The 23,518-nt window shown below is 37.6% G+C and overlaps 3 protein-coding genes across 5 annotated transcripts; 1 reads left to right on the top strand and 2 right to left on the bottom strand.

Moving 5' to 3' along the window:
• The first annotated feature begins 54 nt into the window (after positions 1–54).
• tex9 (testis expressed 9) lies at positions 55–4,778 on the top strand. Its single transcript, XM_029459888.1, has 12 exons — positions 55–111; positions 842–975; positions 1,269–1,332; positions 1,447–1,523; positions 1,759–1,801; positions 1,930–2,003; positions 2,140–2,303; positions 2,734–2,825; positions 3,005–3,178; positions 3,286–3,420; positions 4,422–4,556; positions 4,645–4,778. The coding sequence occupies exons 1-12, from the start codon at positions 55–57 to the stop codon at positions 4,720–4,722; spliced, it is 1,227 nt and encodes a 408-aa protein (XP_029315748.1). The 3' UTR covers positions 4,723–4,778.
• mns1 (meiosis-specific nuclear structural 1) lies at positions 4,576–8,967 on the bottom strand. Its single transcript, XM_029459887.1, has 10 exons — positions 8,767–8,967; positions 8,401–8,610; positions 8,105–8,232; positions 7,848–7,950; positions 7,258–7,487; positions 6,700–6,916; positions 6,478–6,585; positions 5,651–5,908; positions 5,187–5,312; positions 4,576–5,089 (listed from the first exon to the last, which is right to left on the bottom strand). The coding sequence occupies exons 1-10, from the start codon at positions 8,767–8,769 to the stop codon at positions 5,024–5,026; spliced, it is 1,449 nt and encodes a 482-aa protein (XP_029315747.1). The 5' UTR covers positions 8,770–8,967; the 3' UTR covers positions 4,576–5,023.
• Positions 8,968–9,291: 324 nt separating this feature from the next.
• On the bottom strand, positions 9,292–22,995 carry znf280d (zinc finger protein 280D). 3 transcript variants are annotated; one of them, XM_029428630.1, is made up of 18 exons: positions 22,812–22,995; positions 19,119–19,243; positions 18,594–18,799; positions 18,414–18,513; positions 18,082–18,306; positions 17,898–17,972; positions 17,669–17,763; positions 17,143–17,327; positions 15,250–15,407; positions 15,054–15,154; positions 14,818–14,964; positions 14,200–14,334; positions 13,872–14,092; positions 12,498–12,638; positions 12,346–12,414; positions 12,147–12,262; positions 12,006–12,051; positions 9,292–11,238 (listed from the first exon to the last, which is right to left on the bottom strand). In XM_029428630.1, exons 2-18 carry the CDS (start codon positions 19,234–19,236, stop codon positions 10,875–10,877), a joined length of 2,502 nt encoding a protein of 833 aa, XP_029284490.1. In that variant the 5' UTR covers positions 19,237–19,243; positions 22,812–22,995; the 3' UTR covers positions 9,292–10,874. The 3 variants fall into 3 exon arrangements, with proteins under 3 accessions (XP_029284490.1, XP_029284488.1, XP_029284489.1); XM_029428628.1 differs by lacking the exon at positions 22,812–22,995 and adding an exon at positions 22,757–22,775; XM_029428629.1 differs by lacking the exon at positions 22,812–22,995 and adding an exon at positions 22,757–22,775 and having other exon boundaries at positions 17,669–17,757.
• Between the last annotated feature and the right edge of the window lie 523 nt (positions 22,996–23,518).

The following is a 23,518-nucleotide window of genomic DNA, read 5'->3' as shown; positions in this document are numbered from 1 at the left end:
CTGAACAAGTAGTTGCTATGCAACCAGAGCCGCTACGTCCTCTGTGTGGTGACAATGGCTGAAAGAAGTTTTGATAAAAAGCTCCGTCCGTCTCAGCCCGGCGTCTTTCAGGTTTGTAGCTTTGTTGTTTCATGTTCACCTCTCACATATTTAGAAAGAACTGTGTGTGTGCCCCCAACAAAGAGGTAAACCTAATTATTTGTGTCCAACAGGCTCGTAGACCTACATACTTTCTGCGTTGCGCTTCCGCGTGTGCACAATACTGTGGAAGTCAAAATCATTATTATTTACATTTATATTTATATTTATTTATTTATAAGTGTGTGGGTGGTTAAAAAGTAGACTGGACACCAAGCTAATCCCACTACTGTGATTGTGTCAAAACAAAGTTGTCACAAATTGCTTTAATTCACTTTGTGGAAAACATTTAATGCAAAGAGCCAAACTGCAGTGCTTTTTAACCTTTGAATACAAAATGCATAGGAAGTGCAAAAACCATACACCACATCTTATACTCTTACAGGTATTATGATATAGTATTATACAGTTTATTACTAGACACGATCAATCACTAAACCTAACCTAAAACAAAATTTAGTTTTTAAAGAATTGTGACCATGATATGTACTGAGCGGGACATTACATGGTTGAAAAAATGGTCAAACTTGTCAGGGCTCCCTGTGCTTCTGTTCTACAGATATTTCTGATAATCTTTCAGTTATGTTTAGGAAAAAACAAAGTGAAATGCAAATTAATTGATATTATAATCCAATCTCATAACATGTGTAATCTCTTTGCGAATCAATCAATGTTACAAAGTCTGCTGCTCTGTCTTGTTTAGCCAAAAAAACGGCAGTCCAGTAGCAGTAAGGCTGAGAGAACAAAGAAGGTTGAAATAGGACCGCAAATAAAATCTGCCTCTGGTCCAACAAAGAAGCACACAGACGACCTTTTTGCTAAGGAAGAACAATACAAGTAAGACTACCTGTTCCAATAGACAAGTATTTCTCTCAAGTTTCCAAGAATTTTTTTTAAATTAATTAATACCATAATATTTTTTTAGTAGCACAAGTAAGAGAGTAACTGTAATATGCCAGAATTTTAAACTGAGTCTTATCTCCATTAAAGGTACCATACGGCACTAAATCATGGTGTAAATATTACTACACATATGGTGGATATATTGCATTTCTTGCAGTTCTGTAGCCCAGACATCCTTGTACAAATCAACCTTGTAATGTTATCATTCTCTATTTTATTTCCTTCAGACTTATAAATGCAGAGCTGGAAGCCAAAACAGCAGATCTAGTAAGACAGACAGAACAACTTATGGTAAGTCATAAATTGAATCAATAAATTGAAAAATAACACATTCTTTTGTTTTTTTGGCGAGTAAAGACTTGCTTTAAAAAGTGAATCTGGCTCTTGGTGTTTATTGGATTTTAGAGAGAACAGAGGGAAGTTCTGTCAAAACCCTTATCCACGCTCCTGCTCACAGACCTTGAGGATGAAGAGGAGTCAAGGTAATAAATATCTGAGGCTCAGATCTTTGGAGGCTTGGGCATGACACAAGAATGACTGTTGACTTTTAAATGGTTCATTTTCTTACGACCACTCCAGCTTCCATAAAAAAACATTAAAATATCGATTGTTAATATCATTGTAAGAGAAATAACTTAATCAACAAAAATAATCTATTTCTCTCTTTATGTATGCATCTACCTACCTGTCTCTCTGTGTCTCTGTATTCACCTACAGGATAAAGCCTCAACAATCCACTGCACAGGAGCCCAGAGTGAAGGTATCAGTTCAGATTATAAAGTTTGGCTTTGCTTAACAGACACTAGTTTACAATCCACAGGTATAATTTGTCAATGCTGTAGGACTACATAACAGTATGTATTTTATATTTGCCATCTCTTTTCTTAGGTGGTGACCACAAAAAGAGCCACATCAACGTCACACAACAACAAACAAGGAAAAGAGCCTCACTGGAAAACAGCGTGAGTTTGATTGTAATTCATTTTTAGAGCCATTTACAACCAATTTATTTTAAAAGAAAGTAACACTCTGTAGGTCATACATTCGGTTAAATATAGTTTATAGGGCCAGAAACAGTTTTCACATTCTTGATTTCAGAACCTCAAATGTGTCTCATGTGGAGGATTTAGCAGCTGGAGAAGACTCTGCAGATTTCTTCCTGGCAAAGACAATACGTAGCATGGAGGAGAAGATGAACGTCACCATGACTCATGAAAATATTGTGGATGATGTTGATACTACTGGAGACAATGCAGGATCAGGTAATGTTTTTGCCACTTTTCAAAAAGTAAACCCCAGTTTTATTTATAAAAAACTCCAATGGTCCATTTACAGGTTTCAACAAGACGTTTCTTTCACTGTAAAACAATCTCTGTTAGATGTCTTTGCAAATAATTATACTTGAACGTGATTTCTGAATGTACTTTACAGAAATAAATGATGTAAGCATATTATTTGTTACATTTTCTAACAAAGAAGACCCGTGTGTTGAGGTTAATATGGGGTCTGAAAGTTACTAGGAATTTATTTTCCTGGAGGAAATCTTGCCACTTATTATACAGAATATTTAGTAATACATTAATTAATACAGTTTATCAGTCAGAGCATGTGATATGTTTTAACTATTTTTATTGGGGGGGAGAAGAGAAAATCCTTTTGTCTGATTGTGTTGCTCTGTTCTGTGGCGTTAAGGCGTTTCAGATGCTCAAATACGAGTTCTGAAGGCAAAACTACGGATCATGCAAGAGGAACTGGATCAACTCTCATGTGAATATTATAAGAAGGTAATTTAAAATATGTAGATAAACAATGATTCCACTAGAACAGTTACTGTCCCTGCCTATCAGCAGAGGGGGGGCGGAGCTTCAGCTGAACAGCCCTGAAGCGTCAAATTATGGAAATAATAGATAACTTTAACAATGACAACATTGTTATATATAACATACTGTTTCTGTTGTTGCAGGATGATGAAAACGCCAAACTTAGTGCAAAAATGAAGGAGCTTGAGGAGGATCGAGCCAGACTGCAGAAAACAACAAACATCCAGCAGACACAGATTGAGAAGCACAGAGCTTTAGCAGAGGAGTCTGACAAGAAAAGTGACGGTGTTCAACTGCAAGTGTCTGCTTTACACAAGGTCAGTCAAATATAAAATGCTTTCTTAAGAACAAACTGAAAAATGTGACACTATCTTCCCGTACTTATGTGAACTGCTCATGTGCGATCACGGTGTGCTTTGTGCAGGAAGTAGAAAATCTGAATAGGAACCACAAACAAGCAGCGGCCGCTCACAGCACCGTGGAGGTGCGTCTGAACAGAGCCTTGGAGGAGGTGGAGAGGTTGAAGACTCAACTCAACAAAATGAAACAGATGAACAAGGTAATCAAATTATAGTTCTAATAAACACACCATTTAATTATTCAATGTGTTTTATTTTGTTACAGATGTTCATGTATAGAAGAATAGTGTTCAACTTAAATTCTTTCTAAACTAGGGTTTATTTATAGGTGATTTTATTAATTTAACCATAACAGGTTGTAGAACATCTCGAAATTGAACTGGCAAAATTATTATTTTTGTTTTTGTGATTTTGTTCTTTGCTTCTTTTCCTTTCTATCAAAACTGTACAAACATTTCATGAGCAGAAGGTGCTTAACTTCCCTTCACAGTCCTTAGTAGAGACAGGGAGCCACTTTCCTTTTAACATAGTTTATATTTTACATTTGATGTTAATGTAACACCTTTTGAATGTACTAGTTAAAGAGCATACTTTCATTACAGGAATAACCTGTACAATTTAAATAGAATCCAGATATGCATTTAAAATTATAGAGATTAATACAAACATAAATAAAACCTGTAATGAATGAAACTTAGTTAAAAAATATTCATAACAATCACAATGAATTTAATATTTATTTGAAGTTAAAAAACAATATATTCCACTTGTAGAGGATATAGCAGCAAAATATTAATTTTAATGCCATGTAATTACGAGTGTCTTACTGTTGAAGATCAAAAAGTATCTATGTTAAACACCTTTCAAAGTAACAAGATAATGCATCCTTTTAGTAGATAAAATATTCCCTTATTAGTGATAAAACAGGGAGATCTGTAACTTCACATAGTGATAAACTCAGAGTCCACTGACTAACAATAAATCTGAAGCATGCAAGGAGACCAGCAGGCTTTTATGTAAAGCATCTTGATGTAAAGCTGCAGAGGGGACAACATGGAATATGATATTTGAAGATGGAACATAAAACACCAGCTTCAATTGGATTTCAACATGGTTTAATTGTTTGCAAATGGGAGCTCTGGTTGCACACGTATGACTTAACTTCTACTAATTTCAGTCTTTTAAATCATTTTAAATAAAGGACAAGATAAGCGAGGAACATCAGAGTAAAGAAAATCTACTTGCTGAAAACAAAATGCTAAAAAAACAGAAAGCAGAACTCATCGTGGGTTTCAAGAAACAGCTCAAGTTGATTGACATTCTCAAAAGACAAAAGGCAAGTGTCTCTACATCACCCCGTTAATACACACCCTGTTCATAGTTTCATCAAAATCGTAACCGACTTCTTTTTTTTTTTTGTGCAGATGCATTTTGAAGCTGCCAAGCTGCTGTCGTTCACAGAAGACGAGTTCATGAAAGCTCTAGACTGGGGGAAGTCATAAACACGGAGACGATAAATACAAGACTTTGAATTCTGTGTGAATTTAGATTTAGAGATTTGTCTCCTAATTATTATCACATTTAGATCTTTTCTGGAATGCTTTTGATTCAGATCCTGTCAGCACAATCCTAATAAAATTTTTAAAAAATGCATTTGATGTTATTGAATGCATCCCCAGAAGTCCCTAAATGAATACTCTGAAAGAATAAGAGAACATCGTGGTCACTAAAGAATGCTTATTAGTTCACTGTAACCGTAAACTGCCATCTGGTGGCATAGTATGCAGTTTCAGTTAAAAACATTTACACACTTAAGTTCTTTCTGAAGTCTTCATCAAAGTGCTCCAGGTCATCTTCACGAAGCAAACCCTGATAAATAGATACACTCATGGTTATACACTTGTTTGATCTACAGGATATGTGAACCTTGTGTAACATTAATTATGGTTCATACACTGCGACATACCTTTGGTAGATATCCAAGGAGTTTTGTTGCGTGATGTTTAAGAAGTCGCTGCCTCTCTTCTTCAACAATCTGTCGACGAGGCGCCTGCCTCTCCTGCTCAATCGCCATTTCTTTAGCCTCCAGTTCCTTGAAGACAGAGATTAATGTCATCATGAAAACTGACATTACAATCAAAGATGATGCACTACAGCTTCACAGAGTATTGTGTACAATGTGTTTTGCTTACAAATAAATATTTCATTTTCTGTGGTTGAATTTCTTAGCATTCACCCAAGCTACTACAAGTTCTCTTTTCATGTTGGGATTTCATTAATACGTCTTAAAATATCCTTGTGATAAAACGTTGTTGCTGCTACCGGTTTCCTTTCGCAGTGTAGTATTAGCAACATATCCTCCGATAGTAAAACTATACCAGCACCACCTTATTCTGGATAACAGAGCAGCACAGAGAGCGGGGTTCATACCATGTCAGCCTCATGCTGCCGTCTTCTGTCCTCCATCAGTTTCTCCACCTCGCGTTTGTGCTCAAGTTGCATCATGCGTCGTTTCTGGGCATTCATCTGCTCCAACCGATCGTCCTCTGCAAACTTAGCCATCATCATTTTCCTGAAGGCATCCTCTTCCTCTTTCTCTGCCTGCCTCCGCATCTCTTTGAAAGCCATCTGCTGCTGGCAGGTCTGCCACATCTTCAGCCGCTGTCTGATTTTCTTCTCCATCTCTTCCTGTTAGATGAAAGTTTTTTAAAAAAACATTAAAGTTCATTCAGCTTATAAATTCAAACCCCCGATCACACAGGAGTCTTAGTACACCTAGTCTCATAATGCTCATTTTTCATCGTTTTCACATATTCCATAGACATTACCATTAGCAAAACAATTATTGACAAATTAATCGATACTTATTACTTGTAATCATTACTTGCACTCCTCATAGCAAATATATAAATAAATATATTTGTCATTACTTTCGTCGATTTTCACTTTTTTACGATTAGTCTACTAATAGATTAGTTGAAAAATAATCAGCAACTATTTTGACTATCAAAAAATCGTTAAAGTAATAAAATGTCATGCAAAAATGGCAGAAAATACTTTTTTTAGCCTCTTAAACATGGAGAGTTCCTGCTTTTCTTTGTTTTATATCATATTAAACTGAATATCTTTGGGTTGTGGACTCACAAAATATGATAAATAATCTGTTCACTATTTTCTGACATTTTGTAGAACGATTAATGGATTAATCTAAAGAAATCTCTGTTTAAAAAGTGAGACCGTAAAGCAAAAATACTTACAATGTCTCTCTGTCTGATAGCTTCTTCTTGTTCTTCTAAATGAAGTTCCTCACGGACTCGCTCCATCTCTTCACGCTGCTGCCTGTCCTCTTCTATCTTCTCAGACACCTAGAGGAGAACAGAGAGGAGGGAGTTTTGGTGCCAAATACAGGCATGTGTTATTGAATGAAAAGATAAAAAGTATGGGCAATTAAAATAAAGAAAAAGAAAAGTTGTCTCAACTATTTTATGAAGATGCTCCTTTGCTTCTTCTCTCTCTCTGATCTTAGCCATTTTACTCTCCTCCCTGTCCTCCTGATGGCTCGCGAACTCCATGATGCGTTTGTTCTCAGCCTCCATCTTGCCTTGCTCCATGCGTCTCCACTCGGCCTGCTGCTTCTTGAATTCTTCAATGTGCTGCTGAGTGGCTCTGATCTTCTCCAGTTTCAGCTGTCTCTCCCTTCAAGAAAAACAACATTATTTTCAATAAATCCATCATCCTACTACATTCTTCAAAAAAAAATTCTAGAAAGGAAACAGAAGAAAACGTTAATAAACACTTTATTTGAAATGCAAACTCAAACTGAACCAGTGAGTGAAAAAAAATGCAGTGGCAATTTCGCAGCTCCATGGATATCACATGATTTAGTGCCTAGTGTAACAATGCCCCATTTAAATCCATGGAATTCAAGTTTTTTCTCACTAACATCTCTTGACTGCTGTGTTCAGCAAGAAGATTTGTACTTGTATGCGTTGTGCATTCCTGTTGAAGACTTTTAGAATTGGCAATGAAGGACTCACATCTGATCCTCCTCGTAAATCTTCCTGACAATCTCATCAACCAGGAGCTTCTCTTTGAGGAACTCCTCGTATGCTCCTTGTCTCCTGCGCTCCTTCTCCACGAGCTGCTGCACCAGCTCTCTCTGATGCTGCACCAGCTCCTCTTGGCGTTTCTTCTCCAGCTTCTGCTTTTCAACGCCTGCTCGCTCATGTTCGCTCTTCATCTTGCGGGCTAAGTCTGCATCCTCACGCTAATGTCAGAAAAAAGACATACACTGTGGGAAATATCCTGTATTATAAATTTGTTAAGTTCATAGCTCCTTATTATGCGGAATAAGAATCTCTTTTTACTCCTAAATTGACGCTGGGTGTAATGCTAACTACTGACGCATAAAGCTAATTGAGCCTCTTCTCAACTAAATGTACATAATGAAAAGTTCCTAACAGCATTTTCTTTATGAAATAACACTTGAGCTGCACCATGTGGTCTTTATGCAAAGAAAAGCATATGGAGTTATTTAAAGTATAATATTTAATAGAACAGAATCCACCTTTTACAACCAGCTGTTCAGATTTGTTGTTTGATTGACATTAAGGAGGAGTGTGCTCACCATTGTCTCAAACCTCATAGCTTCTTGCTCAGCAATCTGTGCAGCTCTTTCCTTATTCACATACGCAGCCTTCAGCTTTGACTTCAGCTCTCGAAGCTCCATGCTGAAAAGTATTTAAATAGACTTTTGAAAATGATCATAAGTAATGAAGAGACCAAAGCAGAGAAAGGCGCCACAAAAGCAAGAAGTGTTGAATTTGCATATTGACCCAGAATATACAGTAATCCAGGTAATGAAGTAAGTGAGCGTATGTATACCTGTTCTCTATAATATGCTGCCTCATTTTCTCTTCTCTTTGTGTCTCATTGTTGATGCGGGCCAGCTCTTTAGCCATTCTCTCCTCTTGTTCCTGTTGCTTTTTTCTGTATATTGTCTCCTCCTCTGCCTGCAAGTCCAGTTCAATTTTGATTATCAACATCAGAGGGTAGGGAAGGGGTATGTGGATGGACATTTGTACACTAATTGTTTTGCATAGTGAAATACAAGTTATAAAAAAACAAGCATAAATGAGACCAACTTCTGTAACATGAGCTGCACAGCAAATAAAACATACCTTGAGCAGAGCAGTCTCCATCTGCCTCTCCTTGAGCTCCTCCTGCTCCTGTCTCAGGTATCTCTTCCTCTCAAAGCTGTCCTCGTGCTGCAGAGCGGCCTGCACCTGCCGCGCTCTGTCCAACCGCCCGGCCTCCTGCTGCCGGTGCTGCTCCTGGTCCTCCCTTTGAGCACTGGACCGCTCATGTTGGCTGATCGTCCAGTGACGACTCTGTCCCAGTGAAAAAGACACGTAAGAGAAAACTGAATAAACTAAACGAGGCGAGCAGTAACAAGTGCCGCGTTGGCAGTGTAACGTTAGCTGCTGTGTTTGTAGCAGTCAAACTGACCCCAACTGACTAACTTCAGCTCGGCAGTGAGGATTTACCATGTTTGTGCTGCTTTTCGTAGATTCCCGCCTTCTTCACTTAACTTCTCAACACTTGTATTCGTAAACAACTTTGGATTCAGTAACTTGGAGTTGATATAGATGCATGGTTTAGCCGGTGTACACCTGGTGTGTCGCTAGGTTTCCACTGTGGGTTGTTTGGCATTTCGTTGTCCTGGGAACGCCGCGTCTCTGTACGCTGAGCCAATCAAAATGAGCGTTGACATGACGTCAGGTCCGGGAAAATCAAAAGTAGTCTCCTTCATCCATGGCCTTCACACGATCGTGTCATTTAATTATTTCATAACATTCAGGTGCTACCCTGCTAAAGCTCATATCTGTAAGTTCTTCCCAACTGTGAACAACAGATGCACTTTTTGTGATTGTGAACCCGGAAACTAAAAATAAAGGCTTACTTTACAGGTCAGACATGTTTTAGGAGTAAGTCAACATATCATCTTTCATTGTTGACCTACAGGACCGAATATACTTTCCAGAAAAATAACACCCAAAGCCTTAAACCGCTTATATTAAAGATTTATTTACATAATACACATGAAAACATTGATCCAAATCCAGTAGTTTTTAGATCTCTAAAGAAAATGTTAGTTCTAAGGAGAACACAATATCTTTAGAGGTATGTCCGTAAAAACAGACTCTGGGATACATTTACAGAGCCATCATAGACATAGATGCATTTACAGACTTGCTCTACAGATACTGTATAAGTGAAAACCCTTTTTAAAAACCTATGAAATGACTTTTGAGATAGTCACACAAATTAAACACATTATATTGGATAAAATATTCACAGAGCTAGAGACTTAATTTTTTTTAAAACTGTGAATGCAAAATAAAAAGGAAACTTCATCAACCAGCAGCTGGGACGTAAAAATGTGTTGACAGATTTCATCAAGTTCAAGTGTCGTGCAGAGTACCTCAACCAAAATGGACTTTTTTACATTTCTTTTACAAGCTTTCAACACAGTTAAACGTGAAACAATGAAATCTACTTGAGTACAATGGTACGCATATATTTTTCTTCTCAATCCTCAAATAGTTTTGTATTAGTATTTTCCATCCAATACCCCTTACCATTGCTCATCTCTGTTATACCCACACGTTTTACAAACCTAACATCCTTTTTCTTAGGGAATAAAATCTGAAGCTAGCAACATGTCCGATATGTTTCCTATTAGTTTAGAGCAATTTTCTGAGTGTTGAGACACGTTACTCTGGGATGTTCGAAACCAACTGTTAACGATATCTGTACCACATTAATTATGAACCAATATTTCAGGCACAAACCAGGAATCTTCAGTAAACATTTCAGGAATAATCTATGTTTTTGTTATAGCAACCTCAAACTCAATATAATGGAAGCCGCTGGAAGGTTACATCTCAAAGAATAATTGAAATGTTATACAAGGACAGCCAAATGCAGATTAAGGGAAGGTAATAATCATACTGATGACTCAAAAACTCAAACAAACATCTGAACTCAAATCAAGATACCAGTGTAAAATAAGTTGGAAATAAGACTCAAACTGCTGAAACAAAAGGCACAATTACATTATTTTAGTATTTGCACTTTTGGGGAATACATGGAGAATTTAAATTGCATCAACAAATGACATGAGACAACGTGATGTGTGCCACTGTGTGAGTTTTATAGTCAAGTCACTCACAAATGTTTTCATTTTTCTCAGTTTAGCAAATCAAAAGCCATCTGAACTCAAAGACACCGGTGATGTCAGATGGCCTTTCCTTAAGTTTCCTTACGTTTAGTTTTTGAAACTTTTAAGAAATACAAAATGAGCCACAATCATTCAGGTTTAATTTCTGATGTTTTAAAGTATGACACATTCTTTTAACTTTATTGAGCAACTAAGAAGACTTTAATGTTTTTTTTTTTTTTTTTTAATTGTAATTTGAATAAATACTAAGACACATTTACATCTATTTTCTTGAGGGGATTAGTAGCAAATACCAGCAGCCATCATTATCATATGTTTTATATAAAAGAAAACAATGCCCAGGTATAACTAATGAATTCAGGATTCAACTTGTAACTGTACATGTGCATTGTTTTAGCTGATGTAGAGGTTTCATTCTGATTTAATTTGTTGTTCCCCCGTCTCGTGCTCCGGGAGCTGCTCTCTGACGTCCAAGCTCTCGGAGTTACCCACTGACTCGGCACAGAGATCTAAAACTCCGCCAGATGTACAGGAAGACGATAAAGCGGGCAGCGACGACTGCTCCAAGCGTCCTTTAGAGGAACCTTCAAAGACACTTATTTCTGTGGAACCCTTTTCTTGATCACCTGCTGGTAACATCGGCTCTGGTCCTGGTTGGTCAACAGTGGCGAGACTAACACTTTCAACTAGTTTCAAGTCCATTTCCTTTGGTCTTTGAGCAGGCAGCGATGTCAACAGGTACAAGACTTTTGCTGGCTGCCTCAATACGAGATGCCTGCACGAAAAAGAAGAGGACATAATTGTAAAAGCATCATTTAGATTTACATGCAGCCTTTAGCAATATGCTATTATCAATTGGTGAGCCAAACACACTGCTACTAAACAGTACTGGACATTTGTTAGCAGGTACTCTATAATTAGTGAAACCTAAGAGGTTACGATGACGTTTAGGGCTGTAACAATTATCTCCCTCATCGTTTAATCTGCCAATTATTTCCTAGATTTCTATAAAATAGTTAGAAATATCCATCCCTTCCCAGTTTAGGATGTCTTTAAATGTCTTGTTTTGACGGTCCACAACTCAAAGATATTCAGTTAAATATGATGCAGTATAAAAATAAATCTCCATTTCTGCCATTTTAGCATGAAAAATTACTTTATCCAAATAATGTGTCTTTGTTCTAACAGCTGTCTGGCTGTTAGTCAGTGTGCCGACTGTTAGAGCACTAACGTTACCAATTTATGTAAATATTGTTTGAAATGAAACATGGCTGTATAAAAACAAGTTCTTCATCTATGTTGATAAGAAAGTTGCAGCTGGTTAATGCAAAGACAGGGGGCAGTATTGTGAAACCAAACCCAACAGGAAATGTGATTTAGACAGCACTTTTGAAGCTGTAGTAGAAAAAAAATAAAATCCAATTTGAGTTGGGTTTAGAATTTAATAAATGTTCTCTGGTCTTCATTATTGTCATGTGTTTCTTTTAAGGAATAAAGACAATCGGATGATAAGATGTAATGTCGGTAGTAGTTTCTACTCACACTTGATTTTGGGCTTGTGCTTGGGCTTGAGTTTGGGCTTTGATATCTGCGGGGTTAAAAACAAGAGACAACCTTTTCAAGAAGCGTGTAACACTAAAAACTAGCCATGAGTCAGGTGGACCAGGCAGAAAAGGAACATACCTTTCTCCTGAATGACTTTGCATATGTGATTTGGTCTATCAGTTAAATGTTTGGTCATCAGGTCACCGCCTGATGCGTCCACGAGGAGGTCACAGTTGAGACAGACCAGGGTTAATCTGTGGAAACACAAGATCCTACATGTTTCAAACTGAAAACACTCTGTATTGAATGTTGAATGAACTTTATGAAGCATACTTACTTTAATGCAAAAGACAACTTCTTATGATCCATTCTCCAAAATCTGTCTTTGGTTATGGTACTATGAAATCTAACAAAGACCAAAGAAAGATTTGTCACAAGATTTGTCAGATAAATACACTGAACCTAACAAAGTAAAACATTTTTACTCACCTTATCATATGATTCCCAATGGAGACTTTGCAACTTGTCCGATATTTGCATGCACCACAATTTGACACCATTGGGAAATGGGAGAAGAAGTGGTCAACTTGTGTGTTGCACTCGATGCATGTGTACTGCCCTCCATTGACTCTGATATTTGGAAATTAAAAAGAAAGCAAAGATATTCAAATATTAAAAATAGCCTTTTTTTAATGGGACAATTCAAATCTTAAGACACTGAAAAGGATAAATGATTGTTATGAAGAATTGTTGTTGGATGTTATTATTTTAACTGTAATAATCTGAGTTGGTTCATTATAGCAGATGCACAAACCAATGACCAATTACTTTTGTTATTTGTGTGCCGAGAGGTCTGCAGGTTCCTAATTTGATTCTACTAGTCTGAACTCTTCAATTACACCACTACATTATCTTATGTCTCATCTGTTTAAAAGCCCTTATCACGTGACTAAAGACGGCACATTGTTTTTGATTACTGAGCGCAATTAGCCAAATAACACACACATTAGTTTTTTTAAAGAAAGAAATCCCACTCCATCTTTGAATCACCATATTATTTTTAGCCAGCCTAATGATGACAAATTGGAATGGAAAATTAATTGAAAATGCAATTAGCTACTTTGTGTATTGCTAGGCTTTAATAACGTCTATTAATCTGCGCCCACCCCCGTCATGAATAGGGAGGTGGGGCTCTATATTAGCGGTCTGCTCAAGAGCCAAACCCTTTCATTAAAATCTCCAGATCATGAACTACAGAAGTCTGATAAGCTCACTTCTTTCTAACTCCACACCTCAAGATTTTGGTCATTTTCAAACTTGCAGTCTTCAGATCCAACTGACACTGCCTCAGGTGACATCACTTGAGGTCACGTATCAAACAGAAAGCAGATACCAACCTACAAGTACTAAAACCTTCTAATAACAAAGAGGTGACACTGTGTTGATTTGTAATTGCTAAACAAATAGGGGTGTCATGATATAATTCAAAATAATAATATCGTGTTGGCAGATGTTAGACCTCGTTTATAAATTAATCTGTTTGCTTTTTCACTATCCTTTAGTGTAATTGGTCTTTTTGAACGCTTTTATAACTTTCTTACATCCTATACATACATTACATTAATGTAATTAATTTGTCAAAATAAAAGGAGACAAAACACACAATAAACAAAGTTAAAGATGAAGTAAACTGATAGCATAATTATTATTACAATGTTCAATAGATGGTGTAGTGAAAGTCTAATATTGTGACAGCCCTGTGCAGAAGTCTGTATTAGCAAATAATTCTATTATTTCATAAAAACGTAATTGGTTATTGACGTCTTGTCTCTGACTGCTGTGTGTAAAAGCTCAGTTAACAACCTGAGATTCCTGAGCGCCAGATTGTGTTTGTTAGTCCGGCCATCTCGCTTCTTGGTCGTCTTGGCTTTTGCTGCTCCAGAGACATTTGACTTAGACTTGGATACACTGACAGGAGATTTGGTTTGCTGGTTGAAACTCTCTGGAGTAACAATAAAGCCAGATCGATCAGGGGACCTCTGCATTGTGTGTGTCTTTCCTGTGAGGGAGGCTCGAATGGTCACCTGGAAGGAGAACACAATGTGCATTTAATTACATTTGTATTCATCTAAGAATATTTGAAAAGGTCTAAAATAAATATTGTAATGATCTTGTTATGACAGGGTCAGACCTTTGTTCCCGGAGGAAGGCCTTCCAGAGCTTTAGGTTTTCTAAAAGTTTTGTGGACGTGAGACTTGTGCTCCACTTTCTCCCTGTACGTGAGAAAATTCAATCTGCATTTTCCACAGCGATGGATCCCTTTTTTCTGAAATAGAAAAAACATTTCAGTACAGAAACAAAAAACGTGATTTAGTGGTGCGACTAAAGGCTAATTGCTGGGATGTTTCATTTGGAATCACTGAAGGAATATAACAAGAATGAAATAAACTACTTTCATTGCTATTAATAGAGCGGCTATTAATTTTGTTTGGTTCCAACTCTTCCATATTTATTGCTCCTTTAGGGCAGGTGAAGAGAAACAGGATTTCATTGTCAGCCTTTTATGTATTACAGTAAGATGCAAGGCAGACAACCAAATCAATCCAACCTTAGAGTTGGACCGAACAGTGCTCACTAAAAGTGAGTTCAAACTCTTGCAAAAATACTTTTTACGATCTTAAGAATTTACATTGAACTGTAAAAAGAAAAACACGTTGCTGTTTCAGCCTTAACTCCAAATCTATTTTTATATTTCAAAATGACACCCGTAGAAAGGCTTTACTAGACTAGATGAAATGCAGCATCGTACCTGATGTTTCATGTAGTGTTGCATGTATATATGACTACTTCTAAGAACTTTGAGACAGAAGGGACAGAGCAGGTCTTTTGTGTTTTCATGGACACTTCGGAAATGTGTCTCCACTTCTGAGAAGAAAGAGGACCTGTAATTGCAGACCTGTGGAAACAGTAAAACACAATTTCAGTATCAATGAATGTTTCCCAACATTGAACCTTAAATCACAGCTCAGTATTAAAGTGACAGACCTGGCAGACGTAAGGCATTTCCCCGGGCTTGTGGTTGTCCTTCATGTGTTCCAGGAGCACTTGCTCCGACTCAAACGCCAGCTCACATATCTTGCAATTTGCTTAAAAAGGGAAAGAAAAGAAAATTACAAATGGCAACTCAGTGTTTGAGTAAATGATCCTGTCAGATTGAGCTGTAAAGATATTTATGTTATACTCGAGGATTCGATCGAGCTGTGAGCGCTCTCGATGTGGCACTGCAGCTGGAATGGAGTCATGTACTGTCGGTAGCAATGCTGGCAAGTTGTGTGGCTTTCCCAGCTCTCGCTGTTCTGCTTTTCCAGCTCCAAGTGGTGCTTCATGTGGTTCATGAACCTGCGAGAGAGGGTACACACAAAGACAGAGAAATGTCACATAACCCTTCAATAAGAAGGAATCCATGGAGGATCAGCACGCTTGTCCCTGTAGTGACTTTCAAATCAAATGTTATGGAATCCGGCGCAAACTCCGTCCCAAAAGCCGTTCCTGTACATGTGAACGAACTCAATAGTGGTTCAATTAACAGGATTAATTTCAATAGAGCTGAAACAATTACCTCAAGTCAATTAGAGCTGCAAAGATTAATCGATTACTTGTCAACTATTGCATGATTTTCCAAATATTTTGATAATCGAATTGGTTTGAGTAATTAAAAAACAAAAAACAATTCTCCTATTCCAGCTGTGTGTGTTGCGTGAATTTATTTTAGTTCACCCCTCTCCTTTCCTCCACTGTCTCTGACTGTAGGTGTGTGTCGCCACCCTTCGCGGAGGAGGGAATGTGAATGCGCAAAAAACAAAACAAAATTTGTAATATAAACAAAAATCGCAGACCCCCTGTTGAAGACCTATTCGCTAAAACATTTAACTGAATCTCTTTAAATTTTGGACAAAAAAAGACATTTGAGGACGTCCTGGGCTTTGGGAAATGCTGACCGACATTTTTCACCATTTTTTAAAATTGTATAGACCAAACAACAGAATATTTTTAAAATAGATGCAAAACCAATGTCAAGTAGTGAGGAAGAAATGTAATATTCATGCCCTAGGTGCATGCAATGGTTATGGTACATGTCCCAAAGGTTTTAAAGATAAATGAAGTAATCTCCTTGCACCTCACTTTCTAAGCATGCATAATGGCCGTTATTATATCAGCAATTACACAAAGATTTTTGTTTTGTCTAATGATTAGTGCTCCGCGGCTGCAACAAGCACCTCCTCAGCTACCTGCCACTGCTGCCCTGACGAGGAATGGCCCATTATTCAGCCTGCACATTCTGCTGCCTCAGCTCCCCTAATAGACATTTTTATGTGGATGAACTATGACCCCCACTGTGAGAGTACGACTGCAGTACAAATGTGTTTCCCCATTAAGGGCGGCTTACAGAAGCTTTTTTTGCAACGTTCTGAAGTTATTTAATCAAAAGGAGCAGTTCTTACGCCACCTAAACTAGCAGTCATTTTTCATCTTTAGGCCCATGAGGGAAAACGGTCTGATACTGTCATCCATCTGAAAAGAAAACTGCAGTGAGGCCAAGGAAGACATCCACGCTGTCTTTATTGGCACTGGACAAATCAGCAAGTCCTTCAAGACTTAAGTCCCAGTCGGCTTTTTGAGAGCATATTAACTACTGTACGTAGATTTTGACAGGAGTCTCGAAATAAAACTTATATCACTGGATCAGCAGTGTTACACAAATATACATAAACATCAACATTGAGCTTCAACTTAACCAAGCTCCGTCTTTACCACACACCATCAAATACAATGACCGCATCACCACAACGACGTGATTAGCAGTCACACACTCCATCTTACTCTGGAGCTAGACCAAGATACACTTAAACTCCCTCATTTGGAAGTAATTCACGAGTAATAAAAAAGTTTTGAAGGACACATTTGCCAGGTCTATGGTTGACACGACACTTGGCCTTGAGGTCAGATGGACAGGTGAACATTCAGAGCTGCACCACGCCCTTGCTGATTATTTAGCAAGAAGAAACCCTAACATATGGAAAGTAATGGATTATTAACCTGTTATTTTACTGAGGGCAGGAAAACGTGATAATACCTGATATTGTTCTTGAGAACTTTTAAACAGCTCTGGCACTTGAAAGTGGCGTTGGGCTTCTGATCCTTCTTGATCCCATCTCCGTCAAAGCGGCCGTAGTAGAAATCTGAGACCAGCATGATGCGCTTGTTTGCACCAATGTTCAGGGCTGAGGGAGTCGAACCCTCCACGACTGCACTGCAGCTCTGAAACAAAGAAATGTTTTACATGAATAAGCCAACTTCATGTTCATGTCTGATTTGTTTACGCAAGAGTATTTTACTTCTTTTTTTTTAAACTGATGACTGAATGGGGGGATTGTTTATCAATCTACCAACTCGTAAGCCCAGTTAGAAAATATACCATTAAGAAAAAGTAATAATGTAAACATTTAGTTTTCCAACATTAACATTTCAATCTTAACAGTCTTCATGTGTGGTCCACATGACCAAACCGTATAACATGCCATTACAAGCTTTTTTGGGTGGATAATTATCTACATTTTCATTTCCACTCATGGACACAGTTCCACAAGATGTTTACTCACCCCCATATGACCCTTCAGGGCTTCCTGTGTAAGAAATTCTTCTTGACACTTTGGGCACGTTTTCGTTTTCTTTAAGATCCCGTTTTCCACTGGTCCTACAGAAAACCAGTTAGATGTTACAACTGAAGCTATTAAAACACACGAGGAACTAACAATAGGTTAAGGGTTTGTTTACAGTAATGATATTACGAAACTGTATCATAAAATTACTTGAGTAATAGAAACTCACCCAAATCAAGCTTGACTCTTTTTGCTACGCCGTCTATTTGCAGTGGCGTTATTCCTCGTTTGGCTAAGATTGGATCTGTATGAAATCCAAAAAGAAATTACATTTGCATTTCAGTTATAGCCAGCTGATTGATCTGCAAGTACGGCGAAGCAAGGTTAAATATTACATTAGAAAAGAAACTTACCTCTGTTATTGTTATTGGCCTTTACAGGCACAGAAAAGGTCTTAAGTGATTGTGAGTTGGACCAGTTGAGTTGCAGCTGGTGAGATTGTGCTGAATACACAGCAGGACTCTGCACGTTAGACAACGTCACAACGTTGTTGCTGATTTGTTGCACCTGAGGCCTGTGGACAGCACCGGGCATCACTGTGGCTGAAGAGAACTGCTGAAAAAGATGCTGCTGACCAGCTGAAAGACAGAATATACAAACTCTTCAGACAAACCTGAGCTCTACTAATAAACTGATGAGTGGGGGAAGAAGATTTACTCCTCAGAGTAATATAATTATTATTTACCTGGTACGATTGTAAATGACGTCCCAGGAGGGTACTGGCTCCCAAGAGAGGCAATAAACTCACTGTTGTTTGCCAATTGTGGAGAAGTGACAATAAAGCCCTGAAAAACAGGTAAACACTAAACAGGTGTTTGTTCTTATCGCACAATATTTGCAAAAACGATTTTAATAACAACAATACCTGGTTATTGACGATAACCGGCTGCGGGGTCACTGTTGTCAGATTGGGTGTTGCAGTATGCACTGCATTTCCAGCCACACTCAATGGTAGCATTATTGTTGAGGAGCTAATGGCAGGCTGAGGAGCAGAAGGCTTTATGTGCTGTTTCCCTGCACTGTTCCTCTGAGGAGCTGGAGGGTTCGGCTTACCATCCTTCTGGTTATTAGCTGTAAAAACATACAAGAGGGACAAAATAAGCACTTTAACTGGATATTTTGTAAAGTAAAATTAAACAAACTCTTAGCAGAGATTATGTAAAACATGCAGGAAGACAGGTAACAAAAAAAGAAACGTTATAAAAATATATATTTGATTATAAACTATCAAAACTGAGCTAATATTAAAGTGTGTTTTACTAAATAGCTGAGGGTGGTTCTGAACTACACACACATCATATTATGATTACACAATGAATGGAGCTTTAACAAAATGAGATGATTAAAGTAACGCTTTACATTAATATATTCAAAATGTGCTATAACATACAGAGCACGCCAACGAAGATGGGTTCATCATCATCATCATCTATCAAGTGAACTTCAGGAACTTGTTTCTGCCACGGCTCCAGCTCCTCCTCGACACACTCCATAAAAAGTTCAGACATTGTGGACCTGCAACAGAAAAACACCATTTTTAACCAACCTGAAAACTACTTTTAGTTAGCTATATTTTTTAAAGCTTTTTGACTAATACCACAAAGCAACTATATTTTATGAGCAACCTATTTATATGACAACATTCATATTCATATACAAATTCAGTAAGATATAAACCAAGTGTATTTTTTTAAGTTGTTCAACTAAAATATGCAATTTTAAATAATTTTGAGCGATTATTATTGCCATATCTGTGTACAACAATTTGAAAAAGCTAGAGCAGATAATAAATAAACACCACCAAAAAGACAAAAGACAAAACTTGCTGAAGAAGTCCACTGGGGACTGAGCCTGGAAATAATATATATATATTCATATTTTTTTTAATACATTTATTAAGAGGAAAGGCAATGTTTTTCAATTGTAAAGACAAACCATCTTCCTCAACATTTTCATTTCATTTAAGCACAACACATAGCAAGGAAACATTTTTGACATGACAGCACAGGTGTAAATAATCCAAATTAACGATGTCTGAATTAAAAGTAGCCGTTTGGCATTGTGTATGCTGGCTCACTGTCACATAATTAATGTTATTAGTAACACCTGTGCTTTTCCTACTATGACAAGTCTTAATGTCTGCAGTGAAAAAGGCCCTTCAGCACTGTTCGTCTTCGATTGACAGCTTTGCTGAATACATGAGCAACTGATACAATCACTACATTTATATGCACACAGAAACAAGTTTACTGGGAAAATCACATTAAGGTGTGACATCTGAGGATTAATTTATATGCACTGCACAACCTGCATTCCTCAAGCCATCAATGTGATTTCTCCCCCCCCCCCCCACTAATTTCCATATTCTTGAACCAAGATTGTAATGGTTGATGTGATAAATGCTGCCTGAAGACTTTTTTCCCCTCATTTGACATTTTAAAAGGTGAAGCATAATCAAAATCGAATATTTCTTCTCACAAGCCCTGTTACCATTGGCAAAGTGGTTTGCATAAAATGTGCTGCTGCTACCAATCTTCTTACGTCCAATATGAATATTTGACTTAACCACTGGCTACGCTTACAGTGCTGCATTTTCCTCCCGAGGAGCAGATGTTCCTTAGAATAGAGCGAACGCTTGTTCTTAAAGGAATAGCTCAAATACAGGCATGGGACGATATGAACATGTCATGTCACGAATATCCGACTTATGTTATATTACCCCGAAAATAATCAAAATATGCTTAAAAATCTTACAATGTCATTAAAACATACTGGAATCACAATACCTTATATTTTTGATTGCATCACAGATAGGACACATCTTTATTATTTACTTTAAATAGTAAAAATCAAAATCAAAATATTTTAAATAAGGTCCTCCTACATAAACAGCAACATTGTGAGAGCCTGTTCTTTTGTACACGATTCAATTTGAGTCGTGCTTCTGTTAATCTGTCAATTTTAAGTCCAATATTCACTCTCCTTTTATCTCTGTTTCTTTGCCACTAATTCTTGAGGCATCTGTTTCTTTAGCTGTAAATTCTCCAATATGTTTACCAGCTAGTAGTCTCTAATTTTGTCTGTCTGTCATTTGGTGATGGGCAGGTAATGTACAGTCAGGCTTTATCCTTAAAAACAGCTGCATGCTGAGGCTGAAACAGGTGTTGAGAGCGGAACAGTAAAGTAGCGGGTGGTGAAACCAAAGCAATGAGTATAAAACTGATAAAACTGTTGGCTCAGTGCTGTAAACGACATCATTCACATTACATGGCCATTTGACCCATTGTTAATATTCAATAATTGATTAAAGCAGTTTTAAAATGATTGGACTTTGTGTGCATGTGACGTCACGCTTATTTCCCAACCCGGAATTCAGCCATATTGGTTGGTATATACAACCAAGACAGCGGCCGTTCACGTGTGAGTTGCTGCAATGCTTTGTAATTTTCTTTGTATTTAAACGTCTAAGATTGAAAGAAAATGCCAACCTTGTGCGCTGTGTATAATTGTGGTAATAACGCTACTCGTGACCCAGAGAAACGGTTCTTTACATTTCCTACAATCCTCAAAAACAACGATCCACAAAAGAGGGATGAATTGCTGTCTACCGAACGTCGTCAGCTGGTTTAGTAACATAACTCGTGAGGATTTAACAGAAGAAAAAGCACAATTCACCCGTGTGTGTGGGGTCCACTTTATATCTGGTAAGAGCTCATGCTAAAGCTATGTTTACGTTAGCGAGGATAACATCGCCGCTCTTCTCACTCGCAAACCACGGCTTGAGCGATGTATCTCGAGCTCTTTGAGAGTGATTTACACGGGCATGGACGAGCACCCTGTTATCTTTCAGTGGTTTGGTAAGAAGACTACCAACCCAGCCAGAAACAAAGAAATTATCTAAAATCTAAGCTCTTGTATGCCTTCATTTGTGCGTTGGTTGCCCACAATATTTGTAGCACAAGGTAGTTCACAATATGAATGAATCTAAATCCTCAATATAATCCGACGGCTTTAGCGTGTACGGGTCAAGGCCGCAAATTTGGACTTTTTCCTCTGAATCTTGCCTTTGCAGAGGACTCCAGAGAGTCAAAATACTTTGAAGAAGTCGGAGTTGTATTGTTGTAGTTGTTCGCTTTAGACGCCATTTTTTATTTGTATATCATCCAACATGGCGTTGCACACATACGTTACAGTTTTGTCACGTGATTGCACACGAAGAAAATAAAATAAGTTTCCCTTTTGCAACTGAGATTTCTTAAACAGACAACCAGAGCACATGTAACCACTAGAACAATATATGTTTTGAATTAAAGTGAATTTAACAAAGGCAGGAATATTTACGGTGTTACTCCGACAAGATCAGGAATAATTAGGGCCTATTATTTGAACAATGCTTTCCAATATGGCGACAGTATTGATTGATGTACAAAATGCTGATGTGGCCGTCAAACCTCTTCCCAAATAAGATACAAAAACCTTATAAAAAGGCAAATGCTATCATTATTAACTTATCAATATTTGTGACAGGAGATCAATTTGGGCACAAGTTACTTGTAAGTGATATAAAGTACAATTTGACGTTAATATGAGAAATTAAAGATAGTATTTAAGTTTTGAGCTAACATTATTCCCTTCACAACCATATCCAAAATGTATTTAAAAACAAATAATTAAATGAATACGTAATTATGAACTTGCTTCAAACCTCTGAATAGTGACCAGATCAACCATTTATGATAAATAAATGTAGTCAGCGCAGCTAGCTCATATTTAGCTGCGCTGTTGTTGTTAGCCTCTTGATCCATTGCAACAGCTAGGTAGCTAATGCTAACTAGCGACATTTATGATATCTAATGCTCCTGCTCTTCCCATGATGCAGTCTGCAACGGGGTTATATCAATATGTATTTATTTAAGAATGATTTGTAAGACTAACACATTGCATCTCCCATTCATCCTATCGTTGTGTTATCGGTTATCGATCCCCACACCACAACATTAGCTAGCTAGGCTCCGTTAGCATGCTCACATTAACTGGGAGGGGGGATGTCGGGACAAAGACTGCAGTTTGTGTTTCAGCCTACCTCTCTCACACCCTCTGGGTCTCAAGGCAGAACCGTGTCTAGATACCAACTGCAGCACTAGTCGTCGGCCTGAGGATGTCAGAGTTCAGATAGTGAGTGTCTACTTCACGCCACACAGAAGGGAGTGAAACGTATCGCCACCCCAAAGGCGGCGGAAATGGTAAAACTGTCTGGACCAATCAGAATACCTGGCAATTTTCACCTCATCACTTCCTCTGTGTATTTGTAGCACCCAGTTTAGACATGTGGACATGCATGTCTATTGCACTTTATACATCCATGATTGTACCCATTATGGAATTGCAGATATGTGATATTAAGGAATAAATCTTTATTCTCCAAAAAAGAGAAGAGAAAGGAATATGGTCTGGAACAGACTTCTTGGAAAATACTGGAAACATTATGTCTGATGAGATAATTTGTTCAACATGTAAATTAACAGTATGTTAATACATCAAAGCAATCCCATAATTTATACATGTGTTATAATTTATATCAGCTTTTGGTGAATGCTCTCACTGATGTTAAATTGCCCAACACCACAATCAATCCTTTGTCAAGGAATATATACATTTTTATTAAACAGAAACTAAATATATTTCCAAAGATGAAGCTGAGAAATTAAGAACTTTAAAAAAAAAAAAAGTTTTCCAGTAGGATGAAAAGCAAAGGAAGTCAACTTTAAAATTATTGATGAAATATATTAC

The sequence above is a fragment of the Cottoperca gobio genome, chromosome 3, assembly GCF_900634415.1.
Source record: "Cottoperca gobio chromosome 3, fCotGob3.1, whole genome shotgun sequence".
Classification (NCBI taxonomy): domain Eukaryota; kingdom Metazoa; phylum Chordata; class Actinopteri; order Perciformes; family Bovichtidae; genus Cottoperca; species Cottoperca gobio.
Note: the sequence above shows the minus strand (reverse complement) of the source record. Positions and strands in the feature narration are given on the sequence as shown.